The sequence below is a fragment of the Cyanistes caeruleus genome, chromosome 3 (genome assembly GCF_971803275.1).
Source record: "Cyanistes caeruleus chromosome 3, bCyaCae1.hap1.1, whole genome shotgun sequence".
Classification (NCBI taxonomy): domain Eukaryota; kingdom Metazoa; phylum Chordata; class Aves; order Passeriformes; family Paridae; genus Cyanistes; species Cyanistes caeruleus.
This window is the reverse complement of record NC_141703.1, coordinates 6,759,134-6,785,664: the sequence shown is the minus strand read 5'-3', so window position 1 is coordinate 6,785,664 and position 26,531 is coordinate 6,759,134. Positions and strand designations below refer to the sequence as shown.

Here is a 26,531-nt window from a genome sequence, read left to right as displayed (position 1 = left end):
GGCAAAATTTATTTATTAAATAAACTTTAATTGTTCATTATGCCTGCATAAATTTTAAGACATGTTTATAATGACTACTGTAGTTTTCTGGCAGAAACAACTGTGTACCATCTGCACTGCTTAATACAGTGTGATTAAATTCTGTATTGTTCTGTGATTTAAAAAGTAAGAGAGAAAATGTTGATGGAGAAAGCAAATATATTTTAACATGCCAGGTAAATTGGAAAAATGTTCATATTGTTGGGTATCTAAATCCTAATATTTCAACATTCCACAATTAAAAACACTAATTTACACTAGATGGACAATACGAAAAGTCTTATGAAACCGTAATATTTTGTGCCAACTCTCCCTTCACTCCATGGCAACTGAGTGGTCTTTGGGTGCAGTAAACAAAGTCTTGGGTCATTTAGAGGTGACCACAAAATTAGACAATAATTTCTAGTCCCATCCTGTGCTTTTAATAAGTGACAGATCATTGCAGTATAATTTACAAATCTAAATAATAAATACTTTCAGAATACTTTCAAAATGGAAGAGTCATTTAGTCCTGGAGAAAGTCTTTGCCACCTAATCTCAGATAGCAAAGCTGAATAAACACAGAGCTTCAGCCTTCAACTATTATCAGATCACATTGTCCAGCATCATTTTATAGCTGAATAGGGTCCAGCTAGTGCATTAGCTATATATACTGGTTTTGTGGGCATCAGTCCAGCAACATTTATTGTACCACTTTCTTCCTTCATGAATACAGATACACAGAATAGATCCACCAGCCCTTGTTTTAGAAATGGAAGGGGAAGGGGAAGGGGAAGGGGAAGGGGAAGGGGAAGGGGAAGGGGAAGGGGAAGGGGAAGGGGAAGGGGAAGGGGAAGGGGAAGGGGAAGGGGAAGGGGAAGGGGAAGGGGAAGGGGAAGGGGAAGGGGAAGGGGAAGGGGAAGGGGAAGGGGAAGGGGAAGGGGAAGGGGAAGGGGAGGCTGGCTGAGGAGGTAACTCTCTTCTCCACCACCTACAGAAAGGACCCACAGCAGCTGAAACCCCATCCAGCTGTCATAAAGTCAGTACCTTGCTAAAGCTGGGTGAAATCCAGCCATTGATATCCTCCCTGTGTTCTAAGCTGATCTCTAATTTTTATTATAGTGTACTGGGATTTTTCTTTTTAACTGCCTATACTCGCTCCTTAGGAAAGTAGAGGTTCAGGGTAAAAAAGCTTTCCCTGGTGTAAATTCACAAAAAAATAAACATGTCCCTAGAGCCCAGGACATGTCAGGCTTGTCTGCTTCTTATCAGAACTGAGTTAGCACATAAAGGAAAACTTCCAGTGCCTTGTTGTGCATCTATTCAAGTTCAGCTCTTAAGAAGTGGAACCTGTGAGAACCCTTTGTCTAATAGGGGATATCAATTCTCCTTCAACAATTGTGTTGGGCAGCTTGGTGGGAGTTCTAAAATATCAGTTGTAGATTACTGTTAAAATTCAGACATTTCTGAAGACTAATGGTTATAATTCAGCATCAGAAGTTATGAACAGCAGTATGAAGAAGCTTTATCAAAATGGATTCCACATGTCTGCCTGACATGGGTCTTTTCCATTATTTACTAAACCCAGATACTTAATTTGCAACTCCTCCTGAAATCAGGAAGTATATTTACCTGAAGCAGCTAAACATGAAAGAAGACCAGACCTGATCCTGTTTCTAATGCAGCATGAAAGCACAGACAAAACATGTGATTTAATGATTTCCCTCAAGGGAAAGAAGAAACCAGTAAATATACATTTAAACCTATTACCAGAAAATCTGGCCAGAAAAACCAAACTCAACAAGACATGAGTATTCAGAACACCACAACTTTCTCTGAACTCTAGTCTTTAATACAAGTGCATGAAACACTAGTTCTTTTCACTTCTATTCCCATTAATACAGCCAGCAAAGCAATTTGTCTCAAAAAAGCTAAATTTGTTATGGAAAAGTAACAAAGCCATGCTAACATTCCTTTGCCTTTTTAAAAATGACAATAAAATACGTTTCAGGTGAGATTAATAGGAGTAGCAAACCAATTTTGTTTACTATTGATGCTGCCTATTTGATAAAGACACTTCATTGTATTCATGTGAGTGTGATCCTTGGAACTCATACAGTGTACTTCCATAAGATTATTGTTTTTATGTCACATCTACACAAAGGAACAACTAAAGCAAAAAGGTGAATCTCATTGAAAATGATAAGTATCAGCAACTGACTCTGGAAAGATTAATTCCACAGAATTCTGCCAAACCCCAGATGATTTACCATGCCAGGCAAAATGAAGAGAAGTTGCTAAGATGGATGAATCTCAGTTGATTATAAATATTCTATAAATAGGAAAGTCTGTGTGTGTGTGTAGGGACAAAATCTGCATCATGAAATGATTCATATTAGATAAATGACAAATTCTGAGGATTTGTCTCTGCAGTAGATATTTAGCATTGATCTGCACCCATGCATGCAGGTCACACTATCTGCCCTTAAGTTACCTGGCCAGCAAAGTTTCTAGAAGACCATCAGGAAGTGGCAACTTAAAGGATTTGAAAATAGTCCTGCAGGTCTCATAAGGCAACAATCCACACCTGCACATCAGAAAGAGAGGGGTGGAAATACAGATTAGATATTTTCCAGGTTTACTTCAAGTGAATGTTTCTGTGCATAAGAAAACACATGAGGAATATCACGATGGAGAAAAAGACAACCAAGTTTTATGAAATTTTGGTATTACAAAGCTGAGAAACTTGAAGGTGACATTGTAGCCTTTCTTATACTGAGATCCTCAGTGACTCTCTGTGATTCTTTATTCATGACATCAGAGAACAAAAAGGGCAAATGAGTCACATAAAGAACCCAAATTCTTTCTTCTTTTTCCCCCTTAAATCACTATTTTTCATCTTTGATTTAAAATCATGTGTTTTGCCCATGAACTAGTATCTGATGTCACAGAATGTTAAATACAGCATCTACAATAAAAAGTCCACATAAAAAATGTAAAATAGACAAAAAAGCTGTCCTCTTCCTGTCTATTGTCAAGTGCTATGAGAAGCCTAACATTACACATTATATTCTTTGGCCACAATATACCATTTGCTCAGTAACAGAGTTTATCAAATAATAGCTTGGGATAAAGAGAGGAAACTTACTTTTCTCGGTCGTTGTACAAAAATACAGCATTCAGTTGTTCAAAATATTCAAAGGCATTTTTCTTTAGTTTGTCTTGAGCCACTGAAAGGAGGAGGAGCAGGTCTATTTGATTGTCGTCTCTCATGCCATAGTGACGTCCAAGAGTCATAATTTCGTGTTCTGAAAATCCTCCACCAGCTACACTGACTATCCAATTTCTATTCATAGAAACAACAGCCTACATTAGTTTTAAGTAAATAAGTTAAAACCAGTTAATAATCACCAATTTTAGGAGAGGATGTCCAAATTTCCTCAGTAGCTGTCTATACATATAAAAATACATCCTAACCACAACTGAAATGTTTTACCAGAGATGCCATATAGCAAATTGCACCAAATCACAAGTTCCCTTGGCAAGAATATATGACAGGAGGCAGCAGCAAGAGCAGCTTACACTTGGATGCTGTAACTGGAAAATCAGATCCCATGCAGGGATGAGCCTGGGATGTGCTCTCCCAAGCCTGTGTGTGCTGCTCAGACAAATCATCCCAACCCAAGGAAGAAGAAATTTTCCTGAGATCCATCTGATGGGACAGTGCAGCTCCCTCAGCTGCTACAAGGCCTCTTCTCAAATCTGAATTAGTCTAACTACTTTGGCTCTATGATCCCAAACATCTGCCTCTGGTGCACTCACGTTCAACCAGACTTTTTAACAAGCAAGTATCAGCATAGGCCTATGTGTCTCAGTCAAAATTAGATTTAATAATATATAATACTTCTGGATAAACTGCATTAAGAATAAACTTCATCAAATTGCTGGTGCAATCAGTGCTGTACCTTGTGATACCCATGAGAACACTGAATCACTGTTTAAACATCATTCCTTGAAAAAAAGTGGGAGAAATGAGTAGTGATGCACAAAGTTCTGGCACAAGACCTAAATGGCTGCCTGGAGAATACTTGAATAGTTGAATTAATCTGATGAAGGATCTCTTTAATATCCACATGTGAATGGAAAGCACAGAAACTTAGGACCCTTCCAAATTTGCAAACTTTTAACCAGGAACATAGATCTTCACTTGCTTGCTCTGAGAGGCTTGTGTGGTCCTGTGCAAATGAAAGGATCACTTCATGTAATATGACTGCACTTACACAACTATTAAAGAAAGGTGAAATACTGTAGTGTCTACTTTGATTCAACTGCTTCTTTTTTAATATTAAATAAATCAGATTGATCTTTTATTTGCAGTGGCAGGAAATAAATACAAGGAAGTGACAAGTTGTTGACAGTAGCAAACCTTATTTGAGATTACACAAACTTAATAACCAAGAGCTGGTCCATCTATTAATATTATCATTATCTTGTCAGTATTATTTTTCCACTTACTGGATATTATTATTTATATTGCAGCAGCATTCAGAGATCCAGTCAAAACTGAAGCCTCCTTCCTGCAGCCTGCAACAAACACCACTGCACACACCAAGAGGACAATGCTGCCTGATAAGCCTGGCACTCCAGTGCTTGGGCTGGCAGAACTGAGGGCTGTAGATAACATCAGCCATTTCCACAGATTGGATTTCCATACATGGCACAGATTTTTCCAGGGTCAGGATTTTAAAAGTCTTTTATTTTCTCAGTCCAATCAGTGACAATCAAATCACCAAAACCTCCAGATAAAATTATTTCACTTGGGAATTAAGGAATATTTTAGTGATTGTGAGGGACTAATGAGTAAGACCCAAGACTCACAAACAGAATGACATCTAAACTCTCCCTGACAAAAAAAAAAAAAAACCAAAAAAAAAACAAGCTTCAATAATTGTTCCCACAGCTTAGCTATGTCTTGTTTTACTTCTTTTTTTTTTGTCCTAGAAGAATAAGACAGATTGCAACCTGAATTTATTACAGAAAGAACAAGCCATAATTAACTTCTCAAAAGAGCTGCTTCTCAAGCTGAATTGAAGATAGGCATCTTTGTTAGAGCCACATGGTTCTTTGTCTCTAACAGAAAATGGTCTTACCAGTAGCTTATGAGAAAAAACAGACTGGATAGGGCTCTGATGCACAGGCATCTAAGTTTTAGTTATTTTTTAATTCTCTTTTTAACAAAGCTTTCAATAGTTTTAATGATAGCTTAGGGGATAGCTTCAGTGTACATACCACATTTATTTCCTGGATGAAGTACTGAAGATTTGGGTTCTGAAAGCAGTTAAAGTAAATTGTATAATTACAATTCTCTTCAGTACATCACACTTATAGATGTAGTTTTACATGGAGATTATATAAAATTATATAGGTAGAAAGGAAGAAAGCTGAATAGCCAAATTCAGAGCACAGTAAAGCCTCAGCTGTATTTAAGATAAGGAAAAAGGATTGTCATTGAAGCTGTCATACAGATAATTGCCTGTACTAAAAATAATCATTTGTTGTTAGTTCTAGTCATCAAACGTCATGGCAGATTAAAAATAAACAGAGATGTACACAGTAAGAAACTGAAAGAAGAAATATTCTAGTCACATAAAAGTATCTTGGAATTTTCATAGATGTAAAGAAGTGCTGTTTTTTCTTGTCATTAAATTTTTTTTTTTCATTCTAAAATAAGATACACAGATAATAATAATGAGAGCCTCTAGATTACTGGATGTAATACAAACTAACAGAAACAAAACCTACTATCAGTATACAGCACAAATGTTCAAGGTTCCTTAGAGGCAAATTCTTGCTCTGGCAGTGTGAACATCCCCTGTCAGACCCCAGGCTTTCCCCCACAGGAGGGATGGGGACCACTAAAGGGTGTTGAGACTGGCCCAGGTGAGCACTGAGGCCCAGAAAACCCTGAGTATTTGGATTTCCTGCTCATGGAGAGGGCTCCTGCATTTTTTCTGGCTGAAAAAAGTCCCTCAATACCACATGATCAGACATGACATGTGTGTCATCTCTCTGTGTCACAGAACAGCACCACCCTAAATTAAACAGTTGAACTGTTCACAGCTGCACAGATTATGTCCATAATTAAATTTACACCAAACTGAGCCTCTTCTGGATGAAATAAAAACCTTTCCCTGCTATTTAAAAGCCCAAACATCCCTTCTACAATTTTGCTTCCCTATTATACAAATGTTCCAAACCTTTGAGTTGCTCTTAGTGCATACACAAAGTTTTGCAGATGATTAGTTCATAATTTGAAATAAAACCATATTTTTTAAAAATTTCAAATAGTTACCTTTTACATAAATTAAAAGCTTTTTCCAGGTGCCAGAAACTTTTTCCCACTAAACATGAACTTTCAATTTTCTACCTTCTTATTCAAGTAATAACATCTACCCTCCTAGTGCAACTAGCGATTCAAAATCTTGCTTCTGCTGAGTAAAATATCTGAGTTCAGATATTTTTGACCAAAAGCTGCCAAAAAATGTGGCCTCTTTCTGTTTAAATCCTACCTTTAAAACACTTATTTTTCATTTTTCAATACCAGCTTCTTTCAATTCCTCCCTGCTTTCACTTTGAAATGCTGAAAGAACCTTCTGCTGACCTATTTCTCCTCTGAGATACTTCAGAAGCAATTCCTGCCTTGGTTACCATTCCTATGGAAATGACATTCCATGCAATATTCATCTACTTACCTGCCTTAGTTATTACAACAGTTCCTAAACAGACAGTGTATTACTTCTGTGAAAACCAAATGCTTCTAAGTCAAGCTTTCTCCTGTTTCACATCATTAACCTCACCAGTACTGTGCCCAGTACAGTTCATACACTCCAGTATTGTGACTGTAGGATAAACTGAAATCATTTTGCATTTGAATATGATTTCCTCTTGCATGTATCTCTACACCTGTTCATTGCCATGTCTGGATCATTGCCAGAATCCAGATTTCTGCTCCCTTTATCTATGCTTAAATTACTACTCAAGTATTAATTATTGTTCTCACTACTGCTTTACAATCTTTTTTAAACATGCTTAGCACTGCCTTCTATAATTTCAACATAGTTAAAATTCTTAGTTCTGTAAAGACTGTCTGCTTTACCAGTGGCTCAAAACCCAAACACCATTTTCAGGAAGCAACTTGAACATTTCTACTTGAATTTCAAAACTACTGTTTGACTCTCATGATGGACTTTTCTTTATCTTTCAGCATATATATTACTGCTGACTTTTGCCCTTCTTCACAACACTCTGTGTCCATAAAAAAGCTCCATAAAAAGTAGACAGGATTTTGATTATGCTTTTCAGCTTACTTGAAACTATCTCCTTTTTTTTGTTTTGTTTTGTTTTGTTTGTTTTTCCTGGAGCATGGATTTACTTTCTTTTGCATACATAATCTCCAAGTAAATTCAAAACAAACCTATGCCACTCCTCAGCTACTGGGCAGAAAGCATCAAAACCCAGGTATGCTTTTATACATTTTGGGGAAGTATGACTTTATTAAATATTAAAACCCCAAATCCACTGTCTTACCTGAAAGTGTCATACCCAATTACATTGGTATGCTCAGGGTCAGTAGTAGCAAATGTCTTTCTGATTTCTTTGGCATGAGATTCAGTCATGTTCTTCAGTTTGTTGAGGACAACAGAAATATCAGCCATGGGGAACTTAAAAGAAGAAAGTAAGATATTGATTATAAAGGCTTGAAGGATAGGATGCCATCCAGAAGGACCTGTCAAGACTGGAGAAATGGGCCCATGGGAATCTCAGTAAGACTATCAATAATATAAACAATTAAATAAAAATAATCAGATCATGCATTCTCAGAAAGTTTAGCACTGCCACATAGAAGAGCATCAAGTTTTGCTTGAAACATTGCATTTTTAAAGCAGAAGTAGAAACATTTAAAGTACAGTTGTATGACTTGGCCCTCATTTTATGCTGGTATATCTCACTGAATTCTCAAGTCATAAATTTCACCATGTTAAAGCTAATTTTTCACCATTGGCTCCAGTGAAATGTTCCAACAAATAGTCTCATTCCTTTTTCAATTACATTGTCTTATATACTCAGGAATAGCACATTGGAAATTTTTTAGGAACCAATTTTACCTTCTGTGTATAAAAATGCTTAAATGTTTATTTCTTCCTAAATAGACCATTAAATCAAATTTGAACTCAGATTAAACAGAACTGAGGCACTAAGTCTTTCAATCTATATTCAAATTGTTGTGTTAGTGCTCTACCAAAGATTGATTCGCTATATGCATTTTTAATATAAAACATAGAAGTATTTAGCCATTAAATTGGGGGTGATTCAAGTATGATTATCTGCTATGTCCTTATATCTGTCATGCTCCATCTAGTTTGAAAAGCACAATGAACTGCCTGAAAATACTTTTCTCCCACTTCTTCCAATAGCAATTATTTGAAATTTGGTATTAAGGACCAGGACATAAAAACTGGGCCTCAGTCCTAACTGTGTTGAAGTGTATCTACTGCTTTGTATCAGTTCAAAGTGAACTAGCAAAGAGTATTTAAAGTCCCTGTGGCACTACCAGAGCAGTACAAATTGATCCAAGTTGAATCAATACATCAGCTCTTGCTTCTCGGAATTGGAGAAGACAATTTCTGCCTATGCCAAAACCCCAGGTGCAGCCCTGGCAGGCAGTGCCCTGCAAGGCAGCAGCTTGGAGCAGCTGGACCAGCAATCAAAGAGTTTTAGAGGCAGCAGCTTTTCCAGGCCCCTCTCCAAGATATTACTTTTTGTTTGGGGCATAAGCACACAGCCTTCTGTAGATCAAGCAAGGAACAGGGAGAAAAGACTGAGCAGAAAGATTCAGAGAGCAGAGTATTTTAGGATGGACAAAGTCTTCTGAATATTTAAGAGCCTTTCTCTACATCATCAAAACAGCTATTTTTACATCTTTTTTTTTCCTAAACGACATATTCCAAACACATACATAGGCATTGAGTATCCGAGCAGCATGGCAATAATTTCACCAGCTTTCCCCCTTCTCATGTAACTCCTGACATGTTTCTAGTCACAGTCTAGTTTGGTTTGATTCTCTTGCTTAACTCAGAGATTATTATGCTGAATTCAATGGAAGTAAAATCCTTTTCTGTGTTTGTGCTGCAGCACACAGCAAAGTTAGAACAATTGATACAGTTCAGAGATGCTGAATTCTCTTCCAGTGATGTTTTGTTTGAAACAGTTCCCCCCAAACTTGGATAATACCAGTAGGACTGTGCACAACATACCTGCTCTGCTTTACAAGCAAACCTACACTTTATAAATAAATATTTTTGTCCCTCAAATTGAAAAAACCCCAGAAGTTCTGAAAAGTTCTGAACTAGGTACTTGAAGTTACTTTCAGTCAAGGTGGCAATCAAAATGACAAGACTCCGTGATTTTTCTCTCCCTTTTACATAAAAACAATACAATAAGTATAATTTTGAAACAGAAAATTAAAACTTTCCAACTATCTTAGATAATGTCAAACAAATTTTCAATATTCACCTGCACTATGATTACCAATCAAAATTTCATCTAAATCACCATATGCCTATAGAACTATGGTCAAAATGGCAATTTCCATGAAAAAACTTTCCATATGGATTTCTTTCACCAGTTTTCAGAAAATATACTGATGTGTTCTACTGGAAGGAAATCTCTTGTCTATTCAGAAGGAAAATTATTTGTTTTCTAATTTTAGAAACAACTAACAAATAGCCATTTTTATATTTTTCCCAACAATCTTCCAGCTCTGGTCTTCTCTAGTAATTGCTGAAGTTGTTATGATTTGAGTATGTGATGCCCTGATGAACTGAGGCAAACTTCTGGAGCTCTGGTCAAAGGATGTGAGTGAAGCACCTACCGTCTGGGAGAATCAATCTTTTTTTTTCTACCAGCTGCATTAAAACATTAATTGTGTGAAGAACCTCTCAAAATTCACTTTAAGGACATATTTTCAGTGTTGCCTCTTCCCATTTTGCAGATTTTATTTTGATACTGTACAATCATTTAGTCTGGACAACTAAAGTCTCATCCATTTGATCCAGGACAGTCAATGCAAACAACATTCTAAAGAACATTTACAATCTAAAGATGAGCTCTGTCTTTTGAACAAAAGGTTTGGTTTTGATTCTTCAAGGAGGAGAGACCATCCAGCAGGAAGGAAACACACTGAGTTGTATTTTTGAGGTTTCAGCTTTGTATTTTACTGCTTTAAGCATTTAGCAGCCTTAGCATTTCACATCCACAGGCATTTTGCAGATCATCCTCATTGTTCCAGGGAAGGCAGATGGTGCTAATCCACATTAATTTAAAAAAAATTGCACCATTCTGCTAAAGTATAAAGCAGCAGAGGCACCCTAGCTAGTAATTTATTATTGCTCTCTCCTCTGAAGGCAACAAGAAAAGACAGTAAAACTCAATAAACACTGTAAGCTTAAATTCCTGACTGTGATATGAATTTCTAATATTACAAGGGAAACATTTTGGTAGAAAAATGTGTATGAACCAAAAAAATCAGATCAGGATATAAAATAGCCTCATCAGTAAGACTAAATTGGATGTGTCCACATCTTTACTGAACACTGTTCCAGTCTCCAGATCTCACAGTTACTTTGCAAGGACAGAATAAAAAGGGTGAGACTCTTAGCTGCACAGGATTAGGCTGAGGAGGAAGAATGTCTTAGATTTACAAAATTATGAAGGCGGTGCATAAGGTGAATGGGATCTTCCCCAAACCTCAGAACAGTAGAACTGGCCTTGAAACTAGTGGGAGGCTGGTCTAAAACAGATAAAAGACACTTCTTATATCAGATATTTGTTTTTCATAGCAAGCAGTGAACTTTTCAAGCTACTGCCACAGAAAGTTGTGGAAGATGACAGTATCTGTAGGTTCAGCAAGGGTTAGATCACTCAGGGACAAGAGGTTCATGAACAGCCTCATGAAGGAATAGGCAGGGATATCCCTTGTCACAACCCCTAATGCAGACTGAGTGGATTCTGAGAAAGGAAAAGGGAATGGACAGTAAAGAGTGGCCAGACTTGTGTGCACTCCCAGCTGGCATCTCCTAAATCCATCACTAGACAGAGAGCACTGGGCTGTGAGCTTTGGGTGAAGAAACAATATAAATCATTCTGAAAAATAGATGGATAAACCAGTCCTGAGGGATGATAGAAATTAACAAAGCCTGCTTCACCTCATTTGCATTCTTCTCCATGTAGTTGAACGTGTATTCATCAGCATCCACCAAAAGAAACTTGTGACCATGGAAACAAACTCTGGCTCCAACAAACAGATCCTGAGCCTTGTAGTATTCAGATGGCTCACTCTTAAAGAGTTCCTGCCCAGGCTTCTTAATGCGACTTCTTTCCAGGAACTTCCCACCAGCTATCCCTATGGGAATACAATTAAAAATAATTAATTATGGCTTTACTTGGAACAATAAACCACACACACAAAAAAACATCCAAGACATCGAGAAAAAGATTATTTGTATTTAAATATCACATTTTGCTCTCCAGTTTCCTGTCTCAGAACACTCTCTTCCCCTCCCTCTTGCTGCTAAAAGGACTGTCTCTGCCAGTGTCCACAGCAACAGTGACATTGTGCACATTCTGTACATGTCTCATTTGAATGCCTGCCAAACACCTTCCCTGCTTTGCTTTTCTTTAAAACGGGACAGAAATGTGCCTCTTCAAATCGTTCCCATAACCCCGTCACCAGCCTTGGAACCGGCCCTTGAGAAACCTAAGATCCAAACAATAAGATGCAGGCAATTATCCTTAAACTGTTAAAAGCAGAAAAAGGAAAATAAAAACTACTTTAGAGAGTGCTATCCTATGAAGACTGTGAATTCTGATGCACTGTAATTCTAAATTCTTTTAAAGAGCTTTTGAAATTTTTTAAAAACGTAGGAGTGACATGATACTGTCTTCCCCACTTTATTCTGCCAATGCAATTTAACTGTGATCTGCTCTTTGCTTTGAGAGGTGGGTATATCACATGGTTCCTTTTCACAGTATAATGATTTTATTTGTGTCACTAGAAACTGCACGAGGTACTCAAGGGTGGGTACGATGCTAAAAGGAACATTTCACTTTCCTGTATTAACTTCTGGTGTGCCACAGACTGCATTGTATGTACCAAGCTCTCTGGAAAACCTTCTGTCACATGTTTACTTTCACTGGGATATGTGCCCTACAACAACTCTGAGGTTTGCTTCCTGATGATATTTCAGCTTCCAAGCCAAAAGCCAAGAGCCAAAAGCTTGCTTTAGTAACATTTAATGATGCCTTAATATCAGGTACTGATGCAAGTCCAATAAAAGGCTGATGAACAGTGTAATCAAATGCCTTTTATAGTCAAAATTATAAATGAATGTGAAACCCAAACTACTTATTAAACCAGAGTTTGGAGCAGATGTCTGTCTTAATTGCTTTATTATCACCATAAAAGATAAAAAAAACCCTGCACTATGGTAATCATCAGACCTTGCTTGAATCAAAAAACAATTCAAATAATTAATGTGACTCTAATGTTAACACATTCCTTTTTACCCAGCTATAAAAACAAATAAGAAATTTTTAGGTTATATAATCTTGGCAACTGTTTTTAATATTTAATATGTCTCTGTAAGACTGGAAATTCACTTTTGCCTCTATTTGCCTGCAATTGTGCACTTACATTAGAAACCTACTTCTGTTCTATAATGGCTTTCTAAATGTTACAGATTAATATATTACAAGTGGTACAAAGAAAAATGACTGAAAATGTCTCATTAAGTTAGAGATTTTACACTGAAACCTGATAAGGAGTTTTGATGGAAATCTACAAAAGCCAGGCTCAAAGTACAAAATAAACACCACCACATAAGACCCTCTCCCATTAAGATCAGATCAGAGTTTGCAGGTGTTTGTACAGCTGTTGACTGGGTCTTACACTGAGTAAAAAAGGGGTTGTGATCTTCTTTATGGGGAGCCAAAGCTCTCATGCTTTGATCCCCATCTCAAGAAGTGCTTCAAGATGTCTAGCCCTGTGAATTTCATAGATTTTCAGTGTTACTAATATGAGAGTGAAGTACTTCTCTGAAACCTTCAGGTTGCTGAACCAAAAAAAACTAAGAACAACTTATTACTTCCATTTTAGGATCAGGATCTGAAGCATTGCTTGCCAATTTGTACCAGTTCATGTAAATAAAAAGGTAAAAATAGCCCTCTGCACCTGTGCAAAAAAGGGATGGCTAGGTTGTTATTTTGGATGCCTTACTCCTTTTCCTTAGCCACTACTGCCTGACCTCTACGAAGCCTTCTCATTTTTAGCATTGAAGAAACTCATTCACTTTTCCTTTAGACATGACTAAAATGAGGGAGGGATAGTGAGAGAAAAGAACTAGAAAGCAAAGGAAGGTGGGAACAAAAAACTTGTGCAGAGCCAGGCCTCTTTCCAACTACTGCTCTACTTCCTCCACCACATTCCTTGCCTCTTCAGGGCTGTTCTCACTAAACTCCAATGGCCAGTTCTCAGCCACATCCTTCCATTTCACCTTTCTACCGCCTCTAAAAGTCAGCTATTTCATCCATTTCAACAACCCAGGGAAGTTAGAAGTCCACTTAGAGACATATGCCTTTCATATGTGCCTTGAAGTTGTTAGCATAAATGTTACTACCATTAGTGGGCAAATTTTCCCATTTATTGTTTCACATTTTATTTGACCAGCAGTGTTCAGTGGGCTCCCAGATGAAATCCCAGCACATATTCTCATTTCAAAATAGAAAGAAGGCAGGCAGCAATCTCTGGCCTGGCACTCATGCTTGCTAATGGCTTGACCAGCTGACCACATCTGCTCAGCAGTGCGTGGCTTTGACTCTTCTCTGGGTGCTGTGGGATAAATCTAGAGTCTCAGGTCACAACTATTATTACTGAGTGTTCAAGGCTCTCTGGGGCCTTCTCTAGCTGAAATGGTGAAAAGGAGAACTAGAAGTGACTGAACAGGCAGTACACATGCTTGGGGTCCAAGATTCAAACTGTTCCCTGAACTTCGATTTAACAATGCAGCTGTACCTTTAGCACCCTTTATATCTCTGGACATAAAAAATGCCAATCAAACATGGTCATTTACTGGTGAAGAACTGAGCTGCTCTTGAGCCTCACAGCAGCATTACATATTAAATATATACATAAGTGTGTGTGTGTATTTAGCTGCAACAAAAGAAGTTGCATAAACTTCAGGCCACTGGATGCCAGGAAGTGAGTAAAATATTGATAACAAGACACTGATGCCGTAAAAGTGCTAAATCTTGATGTTGTAGTGGAGCAGGATTAACTGAGAATTCTCATTGAAGTCCTAAGCAGGTACTCTACACCTTATTAAAACACTTCTCAGAGAACTGCTTGTATTTCAGTTGGGGTTGAGGTCCCTCTTTATGCACTTTAATATATTTGGATACAAGCAGAGATACTATCAGAGTTTCTCTGGATTGAAAAGGCACTTCTGAATGTTAACTGCTCTGAAACTGTTAACTCTTGCTGAAGATGTTTAGGGGGCTTCACAGAAATATACTAATCTCTCTAACAGGGTCATGCTTAGCCAAAGCTCCCCCATCTCTCTGAACTACAGAAGGACTTCCTGACATCCTTCCCACTGCTGTGTCCTTCCATCTGTGCACAAGACACTTCAGGACAATAAAAAGATGCTTGAAAATCACAAAACCTTTCATATTCTCGGCTGGAGGCAGCCTAAAACAGACAACAGAGGCCAAAGGAATTTAAACATGACAACATTTGGTGACCATGCTCCAGCAATAGGAAAAATGTAGTCAAGAACTGAGAAGCAACAAAGCATTTATTTGTCACTTAAACACTGCCAGTCTGGCTCTTGGAATTCAGTTCAGTACTGTACACAAACACACATCCAGACTCTAGCACAGGGCAATCTTTCCTCTTTATATGCTCAGCACTCCATGATTAATGGTAAAGTATCTTAGAAAGTGTCACAGCTGTTTGGCTTTTATGTGCTGCTTCTATACAATAAATGCTGTATAGGTTTCATAACATAGTTTTGCAAAACAAAGGATTTAGTCTTTCATTCTTGATGTCTTCTATTTCCTGTCTCCATTTATCATCAGTTACAGTACTGTTCCTGTATGTTATCCACAACAAAAGCAAATGTTTAAAGGTCAGATTTTCAAATTAAAATGTAATAAAAGTTCTAAGTCGTTACACTTGCAGGTCCCAAGGGATATTGTGAAGTACTGTCATGCAATGAACAATGTAATTCTGAGTGAGGAGGATCATGAATTACTGTGACATCTAGCTATGCAAGATAATGCAGCAGGCCTGCTGATGTAATTCCCACTGCATTTAAAAATCCACATCCCTGCTTCTGCTACTGCGGGGTCTGGACACAATGTTTACTGCAAAGTCTAACCTAAGGGGAACTGGGGCTGATTAGAAACATTGCTACATCTTACCTGAGTTTCTCTCTGCATATTCAAAAATGGAAATGGTGTCATCACGCAGGAAGAAGGAAATAATGAATTTACGCTCCTTGTCGATAGCATTGTCCGTGATGAGTTTGGCCCCATAGCGCAGTATGTTACTATCCATGCCATATCTAAAAAAGCAAAGGAATAGATAAGAAATCAAAAACAGAGCATGAGAAAAGTTTTCACCCCTAAGAGATGCCTTCTCCTGAGTTTTGTAACATACATTAATTGTGTTATTACTGCACCAAGAAGGAAAATGGCATAAGATTCACTACTTCATCAAAAACCATTTTCAGCTTAAATTAACAGAACCAGACAGAGTCAGTCAGATAGAAAGGAATAACTTTCAGGGGGAAATTACTTCTCTGCCACAGGTCTGGAATTAATTTTTATCCAAGCTGAGTTGCAAATCAAGCTCCAAGTTTCTTTCCAGAAAATTTATAAAGGAAGAACGCATTTAGGTATGTATATTTTCAAACCAAATTCTGAATAGCAATTCATAGTAAGATTTTCTCCCTCAAATTCAGGTCCACCTGATGATCTTACTAGTTATCTATTTATTAAGTGATTGTGTTTTAAATAATTTGCAGTGTCTGTATGCACATTATCAATACATTCCCAAGAATTTTCTAATTGTTCTCCTTTTGACAAAGGTTCTCCAGGTGAATCTTTAGCAGGAGACTTCGCTTTTTTTGCTTTGGCTTCAACAACTGCTGCCTAATAAACCATTTCATAATGGGAAGTAAAGCAATAAAGCTTTTGTAGTGCTACAGTAAACTGCATGAAATTCAGCAGACCAAAAAAAAAAAAAAAAAAAAAAAAAAGTAAGTATCAGAAAGACAAACAAAAACAAATGTGGATCATCCAAAATTCCTGACTGGTGCCTGGAATAAGATTTCCATCAAACCCCCACTGAAGACAGCAGAGGGAAGGAGCTAGAGGATGGAAGGGTCATATTATTTGCCTTCTCCAAAGAGAAATTTTGCAGAGTTTGCAGGAAATTGGAGTATCATGTCACTGACCCAGGCCTCATGCATCTGTCCCTTAAAAGTCTGATGAGCTGTATATTTTGCTGAAAAAAAATTACACCCACACATAACATTTATCTCCATCACAAAAATACATAATTTTAAAAATTTAAATTATTTTTCATATAAAATACCTGTCTTTCATCAGGAATTGCCTGTAATCCTTGTGGGGAGCCTTCACAACCACACTCATACAAGAGGACAAAGAATCTTCTTCAGAACCAAATCCATTATAAGGAGGAATAATTTTTTCTGGTTTTGGAGGTGGTAGAGTCTTATACTCAATTGGGGTGAAATCCACTACAGCAAAGAGAGTGTGACATATTTGTTACTGCTGTGACAAAGGCATTTTACCAAGGATTTAAATTTCCAATATGAATAGTTATTAGCCTACTTCTTTAGCAGACCACTGATCAAAGTCAAACCAGGATCCCTCCTACTGTTACAGGTTAGAAAAAGACTCCACAGAGCCAACAGTAAAATTATTTCTTCAAGGGTTTCAGGATTTCATCTATAATCCTAAAATGTTTGAAAAATATCATTAAGATACACAGGCAAAAGAAAAGACAAATACAGTTTCAAAATGGGATAAAATAGCAAATTAAAAATTCTAAATTAATTTTTCAGTTTCATCCTTTGAGACTACATGATTAAGTAAATAACTGTCTTATGAGTTTCCTGTCCTGTGCTCTTGGCCAGAGGGAAGAAGTACATAAATAAATAAAATTTTATTCATTATTTAAAACATACATATAAAAAAAGTCTTTGGTACACTAAAGCAAATAACTTCAGCTCGCAAGTCACTACATCCAGAGTTTTGGGAAGCTTTGTTTTTCCTCATTTTCCCCAGACTCAAGTCTTGCCTTGCAGTGAACAGTGGTCCTGACTGTCCCAGGTACACAGCAGGAGCTGTCCTGACTCAGCAGAGGCACATCTGGTCAAGGACCTGCACTCAATTCCCACAGAGGTGCCCTCCAAAAGTGCTGCTTCCCTGATTCTCATTACTCCTCTCTTGGTGAAAACCTTGTCCCATTTGGCCTCTCGTTGCACTCCTGCACTGCCCTTCTGCTGCAGGACAGCTTCCAGTGCTTTCACACAAAACAGAGCTCAGGCTGCTGCTTAAATGAGCTTAATGGAAAAGGTGAGAGGAAAATAAGGAACTTGCATATGGGAGAAAGCAAATGGGCAGATCTGAGGCAAATGAAGACATGAGCCACAGGAAGACAGGATAACTCAGGTTGGACAGGACCTCGGGAGGTCTCCTGCTCAGAACAGGGTCAGCTTCAGGTCAGAGGAATATAAGATTACAGTGTATAAAAGTGAATCGCATGAAATAAAGGGCTCTTTCCTTTAAAACTTAACTTTTCTACCCAGAACTGAAGAGAGATGGGTAAGCTAAACTTGTAGCATGGGTTTCAGTGCAAATTGAGGATGACAAAACTGCTGTCACTTGGAACACTGAACTGGTTTGTGATTAAAATGTTTTAAACATGGCTATGTCAGAAGATCAAAGCACAACACTCCTAGAATCTGACTTGCCTAACAGCAGTGTGAGTTGGAAAATAAAGCAAGCATTCAGATGTCAGAGTTTACCTTTAGCCTGAAAACACAGTGAGTTCTCTCTTAGCCTTACCTCTCAGAAGAATATGGTCTGACTCAAAAAGCTGATACTTTCACCTGAATCAGTCAAAAAGGGGTTTTGCAAAACCACACCAACATTCTCCTCCATAAAAACAACATGTGCCCTTCCTGGGACTTAGAAGCAAAAAGGCCAAGCCCAAAGAAAGACCATTCAGAAATCTTCAAAGTGATTTTCACCATGAAAGAGTATGTGTGTGTCAACATGCACCAAAATCACAGATTCACAGAATCATAGAATGGTTTGGACCTCAAAAATCACCGCATTCCAACCCCCCTGTCATGGGCAGGGACACCTTCCACTAGACCAGATTGCTCAGAGCTCCATCCAGCATGGCCTTGAGCACCTCCAAGATTCACAGATGATCAGTTAGATCATCTGAGATCATCGAGTCCAACCTATGACCAAATATTACCTTGTCAATCAGACCATGGCACTGAATGTTATGTCCTGTCTTCCCTTAAAACCTGCTGGTGACTCCACTGCCTCCCTGGGCAGCCTATTCCCATGTCTGATCACCATTTCTGTGAAGAATATCTTCCTAATGTCCAACCTAAACCTCCCCTGAAGCAGCTTTAAACTGTGTCCTCTCAACCTGTCGCTGGTTGCCTGGGAAAAGAGCCCAAGCCCCAGCTGGCTCCAACCTCCTTTCAGGAGTTGTAGGCAGTGATAAGGTCACCCCAGAGCCTCCTTTTCTCCTGGCTGAACACCTCCAACTCCCTCAGTCACTCCTCACAGGACATGTGCTCCAGACCCTTACCCAGCTTCACTGCCCTTCTCTGGACCTGCTCTGGATGGGGTACCTGAGATTTTTTGGGACAATCTTTTCCAGTGCCTCACCACCCCCACAGGACAGAACTTCCTCTTAATATCTAATCTCAGCATACTCCTTTCAGTGTGAAGCCATTCCCCCTTGTCCTGTCACTCCAGGCCCTTGTATAATCTCTCTCCATTTTTCTTGTCCATTCTCTTCAGGTACTGGAAGGCCACCTTTAGATCACCCCAAAGCCTTCTCTTCTCCAGGATGAACTGCCCAATTCTCAAAGACATTGCCCATGGAGTAGTGTTTCTTCCCTCTAATCAGCTTGGTGCCTCCCCCAGACTCTCTCCAACAGGTCCATGTCCTGGGACCCCAGGGCTGGATGCAGCACTGCAGGTGGGGTCTCAGAAGAGTGGAGCAGAGAGGCGGAATCCTCCTGTCACCTGCTGCCCACTCTGCTTTGGATACAGCCCAGCACATGCTTGACCTCTGGGCTGAGAAGGCACATGGTCAGGGCATGTCCAGCCCCTCATCCACCAGCACCCCCAAGTCCTTCTCTGCCTGGATACTCTGGATCTGCTCATCCTGCAGCCTGGATTGATACCCGGAGCTGTTCCAGCCCAAGTGAGGCACCTTGAACTTGTTCTTACTAAACCTCATGAGATTCCCGTTAAACTTTATGAGATCCCCTATTTGCTAAACATTGTTTGTGACCAAAATACCACATTTTCTCTGCTCCACAGCATGTGCTTGATACAGGCAATTCTTGACACCATAAACAGGAAGCCTGCAAATCGACATTGACGGGGCGAGGATGTAAAACCCAATGCCTACAGGTGCTGAACACTGCAGGTAGTGCACAGGATCCCCCGGCGAGATTCTCCGCTGGATTCCTCTCTGGATTCTCGGCTGGATTCCTCTCTGGATTCCCGGCTGGGTTCCTCTCTGGATTCCCGGCTGGGTTCCTCTCTGGATTCCCGGCTGGGTTCCTCTCTGGATTCCCGGCTGGATTCCTCTCTGGATCCCCGGCTGGGTTCCTCTCTGGATTCCCGGCTGGGTTCCTCTCTGGATCCCCGGCTGGGTTCCTCTCTGGATTCCTCTCTGGATTCCCGGCTGGGCTCCTCTCTGGATCCCCGGCTGGGTTCCTCTCTGGATTCCCGGCTGGGTTCCTCTCTGGATCCCCGGCTGGGTTCCTCTCTGGATTCCTCTCTGGATTCCCGGCTGGGCTCCTCTCTGGATCCCCGGCTGGGTTCCTCTCTGGATCCCCGGCTGGGTTCCTCTCTGGATCCCCGGCTGGGTTCCTCTCTGGATTCCCGGCTGGGTTCCTCTCTGGATTCCTCTCTGGATCCCCGGCTGGGTTCCTCTCTGGATTCCCGGCTGGGTTCCTCTCTGGATCCCCGGCTGGGTTCCTCTCTGGATTCCCTATTCCCGCTCCGGGAGCGGCACCGGGAGCGGCAGCTCCGCGCTCCCACAGCGCCACCCGGTGGCGGCGCGGCGGAGGCGGCGGGGGGCTGATGCTGCTCATCAACGCGAGCGCTAATTTTTTTAATTAGGCAAGATGGAACAGCGTATTTTGGCAGACACAAGCCACGGCTCTTTGCTCAGGTGTCGCAGGCCCTGCCAGAAGCGCTCGGGGTACCAGGGCACCCGTGCGGGACCCCGGCCGCAGGGGACAAGGAGCTCCTGTGTTTACGCGCCGGTCACAGCACATTCACACCCATACATAAGGCATTCATTAGGAGACGCCAAAGCATTTCCCGTTTGTAAACTTCAGCACATGTGGATGAAAATTAGATTTGTAAACTAGAAGGAAATTATAAATTAAGAAGAATAATGTTTTATCCCTGGGGGATATGTTCAATCCCTCACAAGCAAAGCTCAGAAGTTCGGCCCTTTGGTTCCCATCTCATCCCTGAAGTAAAATGATCTTGCATCATTCATAGAATCACTAATTTTAGAAAGGACCTCTGAGTTCACCGAGTCCAATCATTGACCCAGCACTGTCAGGTCTACCACTAAACCATGGGGTAAAACACATTTTTTTAACACTTCCAGAGATGGTGAATCCACTACTTCCCTGGACAGTCTGTTCTAGCTTGACAACCCTTTCAGTCAAGAAATGTTTCCTAATATCCAATATAAACCTCCTCTGAGGCTGTTCCATCTTGTCCTATCACTTGTTCCCCAAGACAAGAAACCAACTCTCACCTGTCTAGGTTCACTAATTGTGTCACCTACATTTTCCAGGATTTTAAAGGATTATACATTCATATTCTTTCCTGTGAATGAGGAAATTCAGAAATAAATTTCCAGGGAGAAATACAGCTTACAAAACTAGTCAAAAACTCATTTCTGGGACTTGTGAAGAGCCAGCTACCCAAGCTCAAAACTCATTTCATCTTTGCCACACAGCATTAGGGCGGAATCAAGACAGACAGCTGGCACTTACATACAAAATGCACTCTTCTCAAGGTGTTCACTGATGTTTAAGGAAATTACCTTTGTCCAGTCTGGAAAAGGAATCAATTCTCGCTTCTTCCAGGCTGTAACATTTTCAGTGTAAATTTACAGTGAGTAGAGAATAAAGTCTGGAATTACAAATTTCTTCTTCTATAAAGAATAGCACAGGTATTTTTGCCATGTGTACTTTCATCCCTTGTTACTGCAGTAACCTGGGGGGTTATTTCACCTCATTTATCAAACATGGACCACATACTTGTAGGTTTCTCACTACATCAAAACCTGAGTGAGATTGGAACAAGCGCTGAGAACAAGAAACAGAAGAGCTCCAGCCACATCTTTAGCATATAAACAATTTGAAGACAGCAAAGCCTTCTTAGTAAGAAAAACTAAATTCCTTAAGAGCAATTTGTTGCCAGAGAGGCAGCATTAAACCAGCTTGAATGAGGTTGTCAGCTTTCAGTTTCAATACACATTCTGAGATTTTGGTATAGAGTGTGAGATTACCTTCTGCCCTCACTGGAGAACTGCAGGAAAACCCTCATGTGTTAGATAAGACCATATTTCAAGGAAGAGCCAAGTGCTACATACTTTGGATTAGAATGATAACTATACTGAATATCAGGGTATGGAAGCAGGAAAGGAATTCTACCTTCATTGGAAGAGGACAGGCACCTCTGAGCATTAGAGCCAGAAACAGGAAAGAGAAATCCCACTAGACTTGGACAAGATAAAGAGATGGTGATAACCTGGGGAGATGGCAGTTAGCACGGCATTCTCTATACATCAGAGATGTATGACAAATAGCTGAGACCTTCTAGTGATAGTCTGCTTCACAACTGAGGTAAGAAGTAAAATACGAAGGCAAAAAAACCACGTCCACAACATTTACATGCAGGGATAAAGAAAACCTAGTGCTCACAGAACTGTCCATTCAGCTGAAACATAACATTGTTTATCCTGATTCAAAGAAAATAGCCATTCACAGTCCTACTTCATGATTATTACAGTTACCTGGGCAAAAAAAGGCATCTGTATATGCACAAGTATACTTAGAAGCTGCTGTTCAGTCTCCACTACGTGTAGTGGGGAGGTTAAACACCAGAGACACTGACCTCTGAGGAGCCTAGTGAAAATTGGCAGCAGGCTTTCATGCCCCGCTGAGGGGAAAGCCAGGAGTCAGCTGTTATCCCTGTTATCCAGGAGCAGCTGCCTGGCCAACAGCACACGGTCCTGCCCCGGCAGCGGGTCAGGGCCGGAGCCTGAGAAATGAGGGGGTGGGAGGGGTGGAGAGCCGGCACAGGAGAGGGATTGCAGGGTGCTGTGAAAAGCCTTAACAGCCAGGCTTGGGAGGTGCCGGGACAGGGAAGAGAAAGCAGTAGGAAAACAGATTTTCTTGGTTTTGTTCCATCTTGAGTAATCTGTTATTTAAGAAAGAATACTTTATACTCTGTGCTTAGTTACTGTATTAAGTGAGGACAAGTACCAGCTTCCCCCCACTGCATATCAGCCTATTTCCCATTTCAGCAGGCTGACCACAACACCTACATGGCTACAGAATCTTTTCTCCTCTTCTGAGGCTGCACTACCAAGAATGGACAGGTAACTTCACACATTAATGAGTTTTCTCCTGCATTCACAGTACTTCCAGGTGACAGCAATGCCATCAGCTTCCTATGAAGAGCATTAGCTACGTTCATCCATGGAAAAACTCTGCTTTCCACAAACATATTAAAATAGGCAAACCCCACATTAGAAAAACATCATGTTCTTCAAGAGAAATCTAAACTATTCTTCATTCTCCTAAAAGGCAAATTCTGTGGGCAAGCAACTTGTGCTGAAACTGCAGACTCAAAAATAAAAGTCAGCTTCTTTAATGGCTTTGGCAGAAGAGTATAAACTGAAAGGGAGTAATGTAAAAATACAATAACGAAACAGCTGGATTGATGCCATGAGGTGCTGAGTACTGTGCCTTAATGTAAGAACTAATTTATCCACTTGCTTACTCTTGCTCAAGTAAATGGTCTCCCTGGACTGGAACTGCAATTAAGTCCGTTCCAGTGTTTAATTGGATCGGAGTGGAATTCTGAGCACTTTGTGGGACTGAGCCCACTGAGAATACCTTGTACATCCACAGACACACACAAAATGTGTAAATCACTAAGAGTAAAAGGTGAGCATTCACTAGTTCTCTGTAAAAACCTGCTTTAAAGCCAAAACCTACCCTGATTTTACTCCTGGTCCCTTCCAGTCAAAAAGTCATACCAACATTTTTTTTTAATCCTTGTGGGGAAAGCAAGAAGGAATTTTACAGCAGTGTGTGAATCCCTTAGCTCTAAGAAAGTATTGCCTGTGAACAAGACAGGTTGCATCAAGATGGATGGTTTTCCATGTCAGCCAGAGTCTCTGCCATCATATATCCTTAAAGGTATGTGTAAAACACTTCCCAATTTCCCAAAGGTCTCAGCTAGAGCACATCTTTGTGTGTTTGGTGTCAACGAGGCAGAGAAACTGGAGAGAGCGCTGAGAAAAATTATCACAGGTAGAAAATAATGGACTATGGAGAAAGAGTAGGTTTTCCCTTAGCAGGAAATGGGCTGGGATGGGGGCAGGGGAGTAAGGTTTTGTATTGCAGTAGTGTTCAGATATGTATGAGGTTGTTATCAAAAGAAGATACTGAGCAGTTGTTCCTCAAGTCCAACAGAGATAAGAGAAAAAATTTACTTTGTCAGTTTACACAAACCAGCTTCAGAGTAGCTTTTAAGCAGCATTTTTAACTATGAGGTTAGGACAAAATACCTCAGGAGGCAAAGAAATCTTTTCTGCAGAACAGGAACAGACTAGACCACCTACAGTCCCAGTTTTCTAGAATTCTGCACATCAGCAACTTCTGAATTCCCCTAACTTGCAAACCACCTAACTTTTAACATCCAGAGACATAAACAGTAATTACTGAGCCAGCATTAGAGGAGGGGAAGGGCCTTTGCATTTGTGTCTCACTTGGTTGCACTGCTTGTTTGATCCAGGATGGTCAGCTGCATTTCATTTATTTCCTGCCCTGAGTAAAAAATCTCCATTCTCTGTTTGGGATAATTTGCTCAGACAGAAGATATTGCTGCCAAGAAGCAGTAGTGGTCTTGGCTGAAGAAATTCCCAGAGCAGAACCCCCTATTTTGCATCTCTAGAGTTAAATTTGCTATTATTACAGGTAATACTATGGTTATTGAACATGGCTTCCTCACACACTGGCAAGATCAGGTTTACTTTGGTACAGACATGCCAAGATATTGTTGAAAAAGCCCTAATGAGAAATAGTTTGCCAAATAAGAAATTTAGTGTTTGAATGGCAATGCTACACCATTTAATTCCCCCAATGCAGCAGACAATCTCTGATACACACACACACACTCTATCTGATCACAAGGTAAGAAAAATAGTCTGCTCAGGTGTTTTATTCCACAGTGGCAGGGAAAAGCCATAGTAGGATTCTTCCAGCCATCTCTGAATAGTCAGATGTTCAGCTATATTTATTGAATGAATAAACTGTCAGAAAATAACTAAGACATTTTTGCAGGAAGATGTCCATGATGGAACCATTAGCAAGTCTGACTGGGGACATTCAAAGACAGATAAATGAAAGCCCCTATTGTTATTCATTTTCAAAATGCTTATCCATAATGGACATGGTTGCTAAATGTTTCCAGAATTTAGCATTGAAACTTCACAAAATACACTCTCTAATGGTCCAGAATACACAAAACTGTATTGTAAAAACCAATAATGTGATAGACTAAAACTGTTGTGTCAGAAAATCTTATTATGTGAGGATTCTGACATCCATATAAAATGAAATATAGCATAAGGGGGAATAATTAAGTTCATTCTACTTATCCACTTACTACATTCTCTTTATTATTTTCTGACTGCAAACACAGCTATTGGAAGGGGAGGGGGAAGGAGAGAAGAAGAAATGACAGTCTATTCATACGACTATTTTGTCACTGTAGTTTTCAAATACTAGCAATACAAATAATTAGGAGCAGAACACATACCTTATATGCTAGTTTTCAATGGACTACAGTATAAGAAAGGCATTCTGAATTACCTGCAAAATTACTGCTTTGCTGCTAACAGCCTACAACAGATTGTTATTGCTAGAGGTTTTAATGAACATATTTTGTCAGTAATAAAATTTGAAGACAGCTCTGGTAAATTTAGAAGTATAAAAATGCTCATAAGGAAAGGATTATTATCACTACTTACCAATTCCATACTTTTTCCTGTAATGTTCTTTAGTGAATTCATCACAATCACAGAGTAATATTTGCCTTCCCCAAACATTAATTACTGCCCCTATTTTCAAGTCACTGTCTTTGTAAAATTCTGGATGCACTGCTCCTGTCTAATAAAAGAAGGAACATTTAATACAACAGTTCCATAAATCTCAGAATCACACAACCTTTCTTGAAACCCAGGTCATTTATTGTGTGTGATTTAACACATAACCTTCAAAGTCCATTGGCAAGTATATTTTACCCCATGTTAAACTCCTTCACTTCTACAGATGTGGTATTTACATACAGTAAAATCTCAGTAGTTCTCATTTGAGCTCCTCTCCAGTGGCAGCACAATTCTATAAATAACTCTCTTTGTTGCAGAGGATAACAACCAAAGAAATTACAAAAACTACAATAAAGATATTCAACAGCTGAAGGCACTCAATAATTTCTGACCTGCAGAATGTCCCGAATGTAATAGCCTTTGTTTCTTTCTGGCTTTCCCAACACATTGAGCAGAGTGTAATTGGTGATGGTGCCTGGATGATATGGAGCAACAGGAGCATTCTGCAAGGAAAGAGACCATCTCTTCAGAAATACGGGTGAGAGTGAAGAAAGAGAACTTTGCTACCTTAGAACCAGCTGGTTTTTTATACACTGGTTGTTATTGTAGTATTTTCTGGGAGAATTTTTAGTAAATTCTAAGATTCGACCACCAAACCTAAAAGCCAAAAGTGTATATTCCAATATATATGTACATATGCCAGAATCAGCATTCAGAATCTTTCTCTCTCTCC

At 39.6% G+C, this 26,531-nt stretch overlaps 1 protein-coding gene across 6 annotated transcripts in view; it reads right to left on the bottom strand.

Annotated features, from left to right (window-relative positions):
* Positions 1-26,531, bottom strand: part of EFHC2 (EF-hand domain containing 2) — a 56,096-nt gene that overhangs the window by 5,788 nt on the left and 23,777 nt on the right. For all 6 annotated transcript variants that reach the window (XM_086879628.1, XM_086879624.1, XM_086879626.1 and 3 more), the window contains exons 6-13: positions 26,191-26,301; positions 25,721-25,859; positions 16,733-16,898; positions 15,556-15,698; positions 11,283-11,479; positions 7,606-7,739; positions 3,167-3,364; positions 2,513-2,605 (exon numbers count right to left, since the gene is read on the bottom strand). In XM_086879628.1, coding sequence (XP_086735754.1) covers positions 2,513-2,605; positions 3,167-3,364; positions 7,606-7,739; positions 11,283-11,479; positions 15,556-15,698; positions 16,733-16,898; positions 25,721-25,859; positions 26,191-26,301 — 1,181 coding nt within the window. The remainder of the gene's footprint in view (positions 1-2,512; positions 2,606-3,166; positions 3,365-7,605; positions 7,740-11,282; positions 11,480-15,555; positions 15,699-16,732; positions 16,899-25,720; positions 25,860-26,190; positions 26,302-26,531) is intronic.